This window comes from Emydura macquarii, unplaced genomic scaffold (genome assembly GCF_026122565.2).
Source record: "Emydura macquarii macquarii isolate MOO-44397 ecotype Brisbane River unplaced genomic scaffold, CSIRO-AGI_Emac_v2 contig_2205, whole genome shotgun sequence".
NCBI classification, from domain to species: Eukaryota; Metazoa; Chordata; order Testudines; family Chelidae; genus Emydura; species Emydura macquarii.
The window spans coordinates 33,221,452-33,235,130 of record NW_027132342.1 but is presented as its reverse complement, the minus strand read 5'-3'; the positions used below and the strand labels follow the sequence as shown (position 1 = coordinate 33,235,130).

Genomic DNA, 13,679 nt, shown 5'->3' with positions numbered 1-13,679 from the left:
TTTTTTCAGATGTGAGTGTGGAAGAGTGTGACACTTCAATATATCTCATATTTGTTATACATTCATTTGTAAAGATTTTACAAAATACTCTGTGCACTGTGCTATGTTATGAAACCAGTGTGTATTTTTAGCATATGAATGTATCTCTCTCTCATTTTCTTACCTCAGTTTTGTTTTGGAGTAATGTGTATCCTGACACTCGTCCAGAAAAGTAGCTTGTAGCTCACAGTTTACCAAGGTCTCTTACAATATTTATTACAATGAATTTCCACTTTTTCTTTAAATCCTGAACATTGACAGTGTCGAACAGATTTCTCTCTGTGCCTAGAGATCTGCAGCATAAAATAGTCAACCAGAAAACTTGTAGTAACCCTTGAATGGTATAGCAGAACTCCAACTCTGCTATAGTTAGGGTCAACACAGGCTTTCTGTTTAAAGCTTGATTCTTGTAAGAGCTCTAAAATTCATATGGTTGCTTGGATTGCCTTGAAATCTCATGTGTCTCATGTGGTTGCAGGGTTTGGTCAGTGATCTAAATTTAAACAAGGCCATTTGAACAAGGAGTTCCTGAGATACAGGCCCGGAGGAAGGTGGGGGGGACAGCTTTTCTTAAAGTTGATATGTTCTGGCAATGTAGTTTTGCACACAGATAGAGACCAAACCAGGGTTCAAACCCTTGAGGGTTATCCCAGCAGAGTGAATGACAACCACCAGCCCTTCAGGGAAACCACATTAAAGCATTATTAGAAGAGTTTGCTTTTCCAATTAGGTGTTCCAGCAAGCATGTCAAGAGTGTTGAAAGGCACCTATGATTCACAGGATATGTATGGCTCTGAGGGTCTGTTTCAGCCATTGACTCTGAGCACCAAATGGGCACTATACATTCAAATCTAACTCAGGGCAAAAAACTGAAACAGAAAAGGAGACATTGTTCCAAGCAGTTTCTGTCAAAGGGGTGGGGGTTGTTTTATTTTGGAGAAATGATTTTAATCTGAAATATGGCAGAATATTTTTGAAACAAAAATAAATTATACGTGCATATATGTATGGCTGAGAGGGGAGGATGGATTAATGATGGAAGAGTAGATGGAAATAGGGGGAGAATGGTTTGCTGCGTAGTGAAGGGGATTAGGAGGATGGACGGGCAGGTAAGAGAGGAGTGGGGGAGGGGTGTTGGGGGTGTGTGACAAAGGGAAAATAATGGCAGCGGTGCCTGTCAGCCCCACATTTCTCTCCTGTGTGTATGCCACAATCTGGGGACCCTAGCCCATCTATGGGGCTCTTGTCCCCACAGTTCAAGCTGAGATCTGGAGGGCCTTGTCTGAGGGTCTGAGCCTATCTCTCTCTCCCCCCTCCAGCCCTGCTATGCATGCAGGATCTGAGGAAGCTCCCCTTTGGGTGTGCAGGTGAGAACAGGCATACTGGGAGCATGCACTGAGAACACACTGCAGACACTGGGAGAAGAGTTGAGAATAGGTATATTTCTTGCATATCAGAGGCTTTCCAGCACTGGGGAGAGGAGATGAAAACACCTGCTGACATTCACACATATCAGAATGATTATTTCAGGCTCTGTGCATTTCCTTAGGTGTTCTCATTCAGCTGTGCTGCTGCAGCATTTAAGTATAGAAACAGCTATAGCCTACTCTCCTGATGGAATACTTGTGCTAGAGAAATTTAACAACCCTTCGCACTTACTCACAATACCATCTAACCCTCTACTTTCCCTTACCCATCAGTACACCTGTAGACAGGTCTCTTATCTCACCGCCCTACTCACAATTCCTGTGGCAAGACCCCTGGCCCCCAGGACCTTGCTACTATAGCACAATGTTGCAATAAAAGGATACAAACTAGCTCCTCAAGACACACATGCTTCCCTCTTCTTTACTTGTACACGAGGCTAGGGCACACTCTTCTATCATAATCACATCTCAGTGATGCTCCTCAAACTAATCCTCATCGCCGAACAAACCTCCACCAACCTGCCTCACCTACGGCTTCCACCATTGAAACCATTCAGTACAGCTACACTAAAGGCAGCTGCGGTGCACGCAGATAGTTGTTTGTGGCTCTTGCCATCTCCAAGGAGGCAAAAATAAGGTTACGTGGGCATTTTCCCTAACTTTGTATTCCTATGTTCTGGAAAGGCACAAGCTGTCACCGGCATAGAAAGGTTATTTTACCAGTAGATTTGTCGCTGTTGCTGAAATACTGTGTACAGTTCTGCTATCCACAGTTCAAGAAGGATGTTGCTACATTAGAGAGGGTTCAGAGAAGAGCCACAAAATGATTTAAAGGATTAGAAAACATGCCATATAGTGATAGACTCAAGGAGGTCTGTCTATTTAGCTTAACAAAGAGTAGGTTAAGGGGTGACTTGATTATAGCCTATCAGTACTTGCATTGGCAACAAATATTTGATAATGGGCTCTTCAGTCTAGCAGACAAAGATACAACACAATCCAATGGCTGTAAGATGAAGTTTGACAAATTCAAACTGACAAAAAGGAGTACATTTTTAAAAGCGACGGTAATTATCCACTGGAACAATTTACCAAGGGTCTTGGTGGATTCTCCATCACTGACCATTTTTAAATCAAGATTGGATGGTTTTTTAATATAAAATATGTGCTCTAGGATTTTTTTTTTTTTTCAGAGGGTTCGATGGCCTGTGTTATACAGGGCATCAGACTAGATGATCACAATGTTCCCTTCTGGCCTTGGAATCTATGAATGTGTGAACCTCAACTCTGTGTTAATGAAGTATTTTGCCATTTATTTCCTATTTACTTAGATTGAATCTGGTAATAAAAGTAACTGTTTTGCTGTAGTGCCTGGAATTTGGAAAGTGTAGTAGCATGTGTGGTAGGCTGAACATGATGGCTCCATGGTGACTCAGTATTAAGATAATACATTTTCTCTCTTTCTTTTTCTTTAAGGGCCGCAAGAGTGAGGCAGAAAAGTACTTCCTGAAGGCTATTCACCTGGATCCTACCAAAGGCAATGGTTACATGCATTATGGTAAGTTTCTGATAGATCGGTTTCCTTGCATTTTCCAGGCTTGCTGATAATCTCTCTGAGTGATTAAAGATTTAGAAACTGTTACTGGCAAAATACCTCCTTTCAAACAAAAGAAACTAACCTAAAATGTAGAACTTCATCTCCATTTCAATATGTTAATCACAGCAAAGAGAGAGGTGAGTATTTTCATATTTTGTACAGCTTTTCTCCTGGAAGGGTAAATTTCAAAATTGCTGTCTTTCTGTTGGGAAAGGAAGAAGGTGAATATTACTAGATGTAAAAATGTTTCATAGACGTGTTTGTTATTCTTAACAGTGTTGGCCTAGCTCTGTTTGCTGCCTGTGGGTGGGCAACTAAAGATTTTATTCTAGTGTGCACCAGGGCAGAACAGTTAAGATTCTGTTTCCTAGTAAGTAGTTATGAGCTGTACATCTGCCTTCCCCTTAGCCTCCTTCTGGCTTGAAACAGACTAGTATTTTAAAAGGCTGTGACAGGTTTGGCTATACCTTTTTAATACTAGGCCAATCATATGTTTAAGTGATGCAAAGCGCACATTTAATTTGAGGGTGATGGTATCATATCTTTAGATAGATAGATTGTTTTTGCTAGATTTACAAAAAAATATTTCCAGATGTGAGTGGTCCCAAGAAACCAAAACAAATATTTAACTTGATGAACTGCCTCCTATTCTAGTTTAAAACTGATAATAGAATAGTCAGAAAATATGAGTTATGTAATCCCAGTTGGAAAATCTAGGGAAGGGGAATACATTTAATCTTAGTTGGGGAGCATGATGGGGAACCACAGCCATACAGTACATATATTTTTGTATATTGTTTTAATTTCCTCTTCTGGCTCCAATGGGTTTAAGTAAAACAACCGCAGGGATGGTGCATAAAAATGGTAATAATAAAAATAGAACATATAGTTAACCAGCCATAACTTTATTTGTTTGTGTACTTCACTGTGTGGCTTCTAATTCTCAGTTGGTGACATTTTATATTTGATTGGTTCAAATATAGTGTGTAATTTTGTATTTTGAGTCCCAAGCTTAATTCCTGCGTGTTGTTGGAATGCAAATCCATTAGTCTGCAATAATAAGGCAGCTGTTGCACTGTATACCGTAGCAGTTAATGTGGTGGCAACACTTTCTAAGTATCCTTAACCTACCTCCCAAATACATTTGTGTCTATGCAGATGCATTTTATATGTCTGTCTGGTTTGTGCTCAAAAATTCAGATGTGGTGATCACAGAAATCTGAAGTTGCAAAGTCAAGAGCCGCTGTCAAAAATCTGTCCCTGAAATCAACCTGATTCTGTATGTTTCACTGCAGTTCTAGGTTTCTGTTTCCCATGTCTTCATGCTATTTTCCATGTTTTCCCACTTTACTCCTTGACTGAGTTTCCCAGCTACATTTGCACAGTTAAAATGCATAGGATTTCTGATGCCCCTGTAATCCAAAAGCTGTGTGAGGTTACTTTGTATTTCACAGATCCATGATGCATTGATTTCTACATTACTATGTTGCAATGCTGAAATTATAAATCCTGGTGTATTAAATTTCATAATTTAAAAGCTATCCATTAAAAAGGTCTTTTGTTTTTACAGCAAAAAAAGAAAGCATAATTTCTTAATCATGTCCCCATATCTGCAAGTGTGAGGGCACCTCTTGCAGTGAAAATGTAATTTTACTCTGGAAATTATAAAATCATAGAAGATTAGGGTTGGAAGGGACCTCAGGAGGTCATCTAGTCCAATCCCCTGATCAAAGCAGGACCAACTCCAACTAAATCATCTCAGCCAGGGCTTTCTCCAGCCGCACCTTAAAAACCTCTTAGGATGGAGATTCCACCACTCCTTATCTAACCCATTCCAGTGCTTCACCACCCTCCTACTGCAAAAGATTTTCCTAATATCCAGCCTAGACCTCCCTCATTGCAACTTGAGATCATTGCTCCTAATTCAGTCATCTGTTACCACTGAAAACAGCCTAGTTCTATCCTCCCCGGAACCCCCTTTCAGGTAGTTAAAGGCTGCTATCAAATCCCTCCTCATTCTTCTCTTCTGCAGACTAAACAAGCCTAGTTCCCTCAGCCTCTCTTCATAAGTCATGTTCTCCAGCCCTCCTAATCCAGCCCTCTTAATCATGTTCGTTGCCCTCCGCTGGACTCTCTCTATCTTGTCCACATCCTTTTTGTAGTGGGGAGCCCAAAACTAGATACCGTACTCTAAATGAGGCCTCACCAGTGCAAAATAGAGGGGAATAATCACTCCCATTGATCTGCTGGCAATGCACCTACTGATGCAGCCCAATATGCTGTTAGCCTTCATGGCAATAAGGCCACACTGTTGACACATAGCCAACTTCTTGTCCACTGTAACCCCCAGGTCCTTTTCTGCAGAACTGCTACCTAGCCAGTCAGTAGCGATGCATGGGATTCTTCCGTCCTAAGTGCAGGACTTGTTCTCATTGAACCTCATCAGAGTTCTTTTGGCCCAATCCTCCAATTTGTCTAGGTCACTCTATCCTATCCCTACCCTCCAGCGTTTCTACCACTCCCCCCAGCTTACTGTCATCTGAAAACTTGTTGAGGGTGCAATCCACCCCATCCTCCATATTATTAATGAAGAAGTTGAACAAAACTGGCCCCAGAACCGACCCCTAGCGCACGCTGCTTGTTACCGGCTACGAACTAGACATCGAGCTGTTCACCACTACCCATTGAGCCCGATGATCTAGCCAGCTTTCTATCCATGTTATAGTCCATTCACCCAACCCATACTTTTTTAATTTGCTGGCAAGAATATTGTGGGAGACTGTATCAAAAGCTTTGCTAAAGTGAAGATATATCATGTCCACTGCTTTCCCCTCATCCACAGAATCAGTCATCTCATGATAGAATGCAATCAGGTTGATCAGACCTGACTTGCCCTTGGTGAATCCATGCTGACTATTCCTGATCACCTTTCTCTCTTCCAAGTGCCTCCAGGGACTGAGGTGAGGCTGTTTGTAGTTGAAACTCTTCAGCATTCATGGTCAGTAACCTAGCTTGTTTGGAAATAGGCTGCTTCATTCAAGTTATCAGTTCTTAAGGGACTTTGGGATGAGTACTTATAAGAGTGGTCAGGAATTACCTTGTTTTACATTGTAGGATTGCATTGGGCTCAAGAGCATCAAAAGGGACTTGACTGCTTATGCTTAAAGTTGCATATATTTCTTTGTGCTCTTATAATACCACCACTCTACTTAAAAACTGATTCACATTCACAGCTTCTGAGAAGATTCCAAACAAGATTTAAATTGGAATATTCCTTACAGATAAATTAAGTTTCAGTTTCAATTTGGGAGTGATACATACTCTCTTATTACACCAATAGAGAGTAATGCTCTTCTTAAATCATAGTTACTGGAGACAATTCAGGGGCAGAGAGGTTGGAAACCTAATGAGATCGTTATGCGATCACTTAAACATCACTCTCTAGAACAATTGTTTTATGTTTAATAACTCAGAAATACCATCTTCCTTAAACTATATTTATTATGTACTTGTATTATAGTAGTAACTAGAGATCACAATCAGCGATCAGGTCTCCATTATGCTAGGGAGTGTACACACAAAGAAAAGATAGATCCTGCCCCTAAGAACTTACATATTGTATGAAGTTTGTTATTCTGACAGAGACATGTGTGTTATGTTTTTATAACAAGACCACCATTTTTGCCATTTGTCTTCTTTGCTGAGTTTTCATTGTGAAATTTTGAGACCTTCATTCTCTAGTAGAGAGATTCCAGGGTGTGGAATGGGAAAGTTGACAGGGGCTGTGCTGATGGATATATTGTATCTGTCTGGCTCTGACCACAACTCACTGGAGAATTCAATTTCCCAGTATACATCACTATGTAGCATCTGGTGTTCCCAGTGGAGCAGATCCATGTGTTTGTTTTGTTTCTCACTCCATATATACTGCATTCAGCTAATCCTGCAGTCAGATATAAGTAATTCACTAGAATTACACACTATAAAGTCAATTTTATATTTCCTGACAAATATAAAAACTGACCTTCCTAGGAACTTGGTGATTTCTCCTCCCGCCCCCGGCATGGGGATGCCCTAAATAGATCAAAGCATTTTGTTATTAGCTGTAAGCTGATAACAAAATGCATTTCTCCTGGTTTTCAGTTTTTATATTTAATACAATTCTAACTTTTAATTGCATTTCACTGGTGGAAGTGCCTTAGTATGAGAATTTTAAGTGCATAACTTCAGGGTTTGAAATTTTTGGCTGAAGTGTTCCTGTAATTTCACTGCTACCCATGCTACAGACAAATGTATAAAGACGTGCAAACTCTGAGAGTTCCTATCCTTTTTAATCCTTGGACTCAAAAGTGAGGATATGTTACAGCTGTTACCTTTGGAGAAATGATGGATACAAAGTGATTTCAGAGAGAGGCTAGAATTTAGACATTAAGTAACAAAGTATAACAGTTAATTATCCCATGTAGGAGACAGTGAGCAGGAAAAAAAATGAGGATTCGTGCAGAAAATAATAAAAAGAGTAATAGTAGATTTGTAAATTGGTGTAAGGGAAAGTTATGTAACGGTTTAGAAATTTGTTGTTTTAAGTTCAAAAGTGAAAGATAGGAAACAGAAGATGTCAGAAATCTACTTACTACCCTAAGATCACTATTCATCTGTTCTACATCCATCTAAAGATCCACGAGCTTTAGTTAGACTCAACTAAGCAGACTGAACTATGATTTTAATAAAAGAATCTGAAAGTGGAACTGAACAGAGAAATTCAATTGCAAATTACCTGATTAAGTTAAAGTTTAATTAATCTAATGAGGATAATCCATTTTTATTATAAAAAGGGATTAATTAAGTGATTTAGACTTCGGGCAAGGCCTTTCCTAGCTATCACACTTTTATTCACTTTTCATTATTTATTTTTATTAACTTCTAACAGGTGAAATAAAAGTTCAAAATGGTGTCTCTGGGAACCATCATGCCCATTCTAGAGAAAGGTGACTATGTGCTCTGCACACGGCAGATGACAACATGTTTGCATATCCCAGCTACTGGATGTATCGTAGACTCTGATAGAGATTTGCCTTTGGGCTTGGTGTCAACACTGTGTGCCTCTGCAAAATTCCTGACCGTTGTAGGGGTGTATTTACACAGACTGGAGAAGTGCATGCTTTCCTCTAGCTGGATGGTGAGCTGATCAAGACAGAGATTTGACAGAGATTTGTACTAAAATCACTGGGTTTTAAGCGAAACAATCTAAAGTCTCCTAGTTTATTCCACAAACAACTGAAGCACACATCTTGCTCCACCTCTGCCAGAGAGGATTTGCCAGAAGAAGCAGGTTTCAGCAAGGCTGTAGATGTTGGGACTGATGGCTCTGGCAGTATTTCTGGTATCTAAATGTTTCCACAGTATCAGTGGATACTTGAAGTCTCAGTGGTTACAAGCCATACAAAGATAGTTCTGGTGCACTTGATTGACAGATGACCTGCAAGATCTATTGGCCTTTGGCAGTCCAGTGACCATCAGAAATTAGTAAATGATTTCTGATCCAAATTGTAGTTACCACAATGCATCCACAAAGAGGGGTGTTTACATTTAAGGCTGGTTGTACTCCAGGAACAGCTACGGTACATAAAAGTTCTTGGAAGCAGGGAAATCCTTCTGGAATAAAAGCTGTTGTAAAACTGGTATCCCAAAAGTTGGTTGTAATTCAGATAAACAATCAGGCTACCAAAACTGATACAGTTGGAGAAAGCCAGTTATGACAACTACTGCAGGAAATCCCTGAAAATATGAGAATGGGTAGTGCCCTGTAAACAGCAGCACAGGAGCAGCAAACAGAGCTGAAAACAGGGGAGTTTGAGTGGGCCTTAGGGGCAGTGGATGAGTTTTGTGGAGTTGTGTGTGTGACCTGTCCGTGCCTAGGGTAGCTACCTGAAAATGCCAAGGTCAGGGCAGGCTGCAAAAGGAGAGCAGATTCTCCCAGCTCTGGTGCATGACCCTGAAGTCAGACTTCCCAACCATCCACAAACATTGCTTCTGATTCCCCATACCAGTTATCAAGAAGCCAAAATACAAATATACACAGCCCCCTTTACTGCATTTCAGTCTCTAGCTCCCAATCAGCCACTAGGTCCAGTAAAGAGATGAGTTATTTAAAACTCTATGCTCTTAACCAAAAAGATTTCTCCTGACCCCAAAAGGGTCAGCCACAGTACCAGATCAGTATAAGTTTGGATCTTACCCAAAATACCACGCTGCCAGCCAGTCCTTTAGTAACTGAAAGAATTATAAAAGAAAGAAACAAACTATAAGAAAAATGTTAAAGGATTAGAGCAATCAGATACATACAAATGATTTGAAAGTCCATATATATCAGGTTTCTAGAAGAATTGTGGAGTTTGCAGGCTTGTATAGTCCCTCTGGTGTACATCCAGTACCTGGATGGGTCTCAGTCCTTTGTTTCACAGCTTCAGTTTGGTTCAGTTGTAGATGAGTTAATCCAGAGGTAGGCTGGAGACTAAAGACAGACGAAAGACTGAAAAGATAAAATGGATCCCGGGCAGCTGCCTTTTATGTCTTTTGGTCTGTGCCATGCTGCTTGTGGAATTTTGCAGCAACCAAAATGGAGTCCAGAGTCACATAAGTGAGTCCTGGTGACACATCAGGTATATCCCTGGCTTCTCCCCCTGGGCTCCTTGTACCTGTGAATTTCTTAATGAGCCATTAGGCAGGCTATTGCTGCAGCCATCCTGTCTGGGGTGTGGCCCAGACACAGCACAATTTGAAATACTGATATATCAAACATATTCATAACTTCCATTACACATATAACACATGAACATAAACATCATCATCTTACTTAGCACATTATAGCCTTTCTAACAGTATATGACATGGCATATCTCACATGAATTACTATGATTTTGACATTTGATGTTAAATAATATAATAAATACACAACCCCCCCGCCCCCATCAAGCCAGTGTGACAGTGTGTGTTTGTTTTTTGTTTTGTTTTGTTTCGTGTTTTTTTTTTTTCTTCCCTTTCAGTTTGCATGAGCTGGTACTGGGTGGTGAACTGACATCAGCTGAGCCTAATTAGGGGGCGGGGCTTCCATAATTAGGAGCCCTATAAAGGCAGCCACTCAATCATGCAGCTGCACAGGAGGCAGCAAACAGAGCTGAAAACGGGAGTTTGCAAGGGGAGTTTGGGTAGGGGTGTGTGGTGTTGTGATATTGTTGGGGTGCTTATTGGGGGTTGTTTTGGTGGGGTTTTTGTCTTTGTGTCTCTCACTGAAAGGATCTGTGGGGAAAGGCTATGACAAATACGGAGGCGATAGTGGTAGTCACTCAGGCAGTGGAAGAGACAATGAAGATGACTGGATGTGGAAGCTGTGGGATGTACGTGATCCTGGAGGGAGTACATCAAAAGAGCTTTGTTTGTATGAAGTGCTGCCTCATAGAGCTGGTGGAAGAGAAGATTTGAGGGTTGGAGATGCAGGTGGAAACTCTGGTTAAGTTTAGAAGGGGTTCGAGCAGATGATGGTGCAAAGGAATGAGGAGGCTGAAGGGAAAAACCCAGACCTGCAGATGGAAGCAGGACCAGTGAACTCTGAGGGGAGAATGCTGGATGAGGAAAGTGGCTAGTGGAAACAGGTGACTGTGAGAACCTGGCAGAGAAAAAGACGGGCTAGTGAAGGAGAAATAGAGCTCAGAAATAGGGCACAGCAGATGGTTGCTGAAGATGGGAGGGCAAGGAAGAAGAGAAGAGCAGCTAGTCCTATACAAAGAGTGGATGAGCCAATGGAGATACCACCAAATAAGAGCCCCAGGAGGATACAGGAATGGCTGCAGAGGATTGCAAAGTAGAATAGAAGATGAGATGACTTGCAGCCAGAAAGAACAGGGATAGGCCGGAGAATCTCATCGTTACCAGGAAAAGGCAAGTATATGTGATTGGGACTCCCTGCTGAGAAGAACAGACAAGCCTGTCACCAGAGCTGATCCAGAGAACAGAAGGGTGTGCTGTCTGCCGGGTGCTAAGATATGGGATGTGGAACTGAGGCTGAAGAGGATCCTATCGGGAGTGGGAAAGAAACCACGGATTGTCCTTTATGTGGATACAAATGATATAGCTAGATTCTCACTGGAACGTATCAAAGGAGGCTATGCCAGGCTGGGGAAGACTCTTAAGGAAATCGAGGCTCAGGTGATCTGCAGTAGGATTCTGCGTATCCCTAGAGGAGGACAACAAAGGCATGACAAGATTCTGATGCTCAACAGATGGATCAGGTAGTGGTGCTATAAGGAGGGCTTTGGGATGTATGGTCACTGGGAGGCATTCATGGACAGAGGACTGTTCTCTTGGGGTGAACTTCACCTGAGTAGGGAGGGAAATGGACTTCTAGGATGGAGGTTGGCAAAAACTTCTAGGATGGAGGTTGAGAGCTTTAAACTAGGAATTTGGGGAAGATGGTTGGGAGATGCCCAGAGAATCTCCATGCCTGATTTTAACATTGAGAGGGAGGAAAATGAAGTAAGAAAGGACACAGCAGTGGACAGGAGAATGGACATTAATAGGGTAGTGTAGATACTAGTCTAATAGGCGATATTGGCAGTAGAATGACTGCCAAATCAGATAAGGAAAGCGAGCGAAGTCAAACAGCAAAAATTAAGATGTTTGTATACCAATGCAAGGAGCCTGGGTAACAAAATGGAGGAACTAGACCTACTGGTAGAGGAAGTGAAACCAGATATTATAGGGATAACAGAAACATGGTGATATAGTAGTCATGACTGGTGTACAAGTATTGAAGGATATGTGCTGTTTAGGAAAGACAGATATAAAGGCAAAGGTGGTGGAGTAGTAGTATATATCAATGATGAGGTAAACTGTAAAGAAATTAGAAGTGATGGAATTGATAAGAAAGAGTCTGTCTGGGTAAAAATCACATTGGGGAAGAAAACTATTAGAGTTTCCCCTGGGATAGTGTTTAGGGTGTGATACAGACCACCAGGATCTGATTTGGACATGGATAAGGACCTCTTTAAGGCTTTTAATGAAGTAAATGTTAGTGTGTGAAGTGCTAGTGTGTGAAACGCTAGTGTGAGAAACTGTGTGATTATGGGAGATTTTAACTTCCCAGATATGGACTGGAGGACAAGTGCTAGTAGTAATAATAGGGCCCAGATTTTCCTGGATGTGATAGCTGACAGATTCCTTCACCAAATAGTTACTGAACCAACAAGGTGGGATGCAATTTTAGATTTGATATTGGTGAGTAGTGAGGACCTTATAGAAGAACTGGTTGTAGGGGACAACCTTGGTTCGAGCGACCATGAGCTAATTCAGTTCAAACTAAATGGAAGGATAAACAAAATAGATCTGTGATTAGGATCTTTGACTTCAAAAGGGCTAACTTTAAAAAATTAAGGGAATTACTTAGGGAAGTGGACTGGACTGAAGAACTCATGGATCTAAAGATAGAAGAGGCTTGGAATTACTTCAAGTCAAAGTTGCAGGAACTATCTGAAGTCTACATCCCAAGGAAGGGGAAAAAATTCATAGGCAAGAGTTGTAGACCAAGCTGGATGAGTAAGCATCTCAGACAGTTGATTAAGAGAAAGCAGAAAGCCTACATGGAGTGGAAGATGTGGAGATCTGGAAGGAAAGCTACTTCTTGGAGGTCAGAACATGTAGAGATAAAATGACAAAGGCCAAAATCCAAGTAGAGTTGGACCTTTAAAAGGAATAAAAACTGATAGTAAAAGTAAAAACTGATACTTCTATAGCCATATAAATAGGAAGAAAACAAAGAAAGAAGAAGTGTGACTGCTAAGCACTGAGGATGGGGTAGAGGTTAAGGATAATCTAGGCATGGTCGAATATCTAAACAAATACTTTCTCTTCGTTTTTAATGAGGCTAATGATGAGCTTGGGGATAGTGGTAGGGTGGCTAATGGAATGAGAATATGGAGGTAGAAATTACCACGTGGGAGGTAGAAGCCAAACTCAAATAGTTGAATGGGACTAAATCGGAAGGGCCGGATTATCTCCATCCAAGAATATTAAAGGAACTACTTCATGAAATTGCAAGCCCATTAGCAAGGATTTTTAATGAATCTGTAAACTCAGGGGCTGTACTGTATGACTGGAGAATTGCTAACATAGTTCCTATTTTTAAGAAAGGGAAAAAAAGTGATCCAAGTAACTACAGACCTGTTAGTTTGACCTCAGTAGTATGCAAGGTCTTGGAAAAAATTTTGAAAGAGAAAGTAGTTAAAGACATTAAGGTTAATGGTCATTGAAATAAAATACATCATGGCTTTACAAAAGGTAGATCGTGCCAGACCAAGCTGATATCCTTTTTTGAGAAGGTAACAGACTTTTTAGACAAAGGGAATACAGTGGATCTAATTTATCTAGATTTTAGTAAGGCATTTTATATGGTTTCATATGAGGAATTATGAATTATTAGTTAACTTAGTTAAATTAGTTAGTTAATTAGTTAAATTAGTTATTAGTTAAATTAGTTAAATGTATTAGTTAAATTGGAAAAGATGGGAATTAATTGGAAGGTTGATAAGGAACTGGTTAAAGGGAGACTACAGCAGGTCATA

The 13,679-nt window shown here is 40.7% G+C and overlaps 1 protein-coding gene across 6 annotated transcripts in view; it reads left to right on the top strand.

Annotated features, from left to right (window-relative positions):
* Positions 1-13,679, top strand: part of TMTC2 (transmembrane O-mannosyltransferase targeting cadherins 2) — a 330,806-nt gene that overhangs the window by 273,452 nt on the left and 43,675 nt on the right. For all 6 annotated transcript variants that reach the window (XM_067559871.1, XM_067559869.1, XM_067559870.1 and 3 more), the window contains one exon: positions 2,943-3,024. In XM_067559871.1, the coding sequence (XP_067415972.1) occupies positions 2,943-3,024 (82 nt within the window). The remainder of the gene's footprint in view (positions 1-2,942; positions 3,025-13,679) is intronic.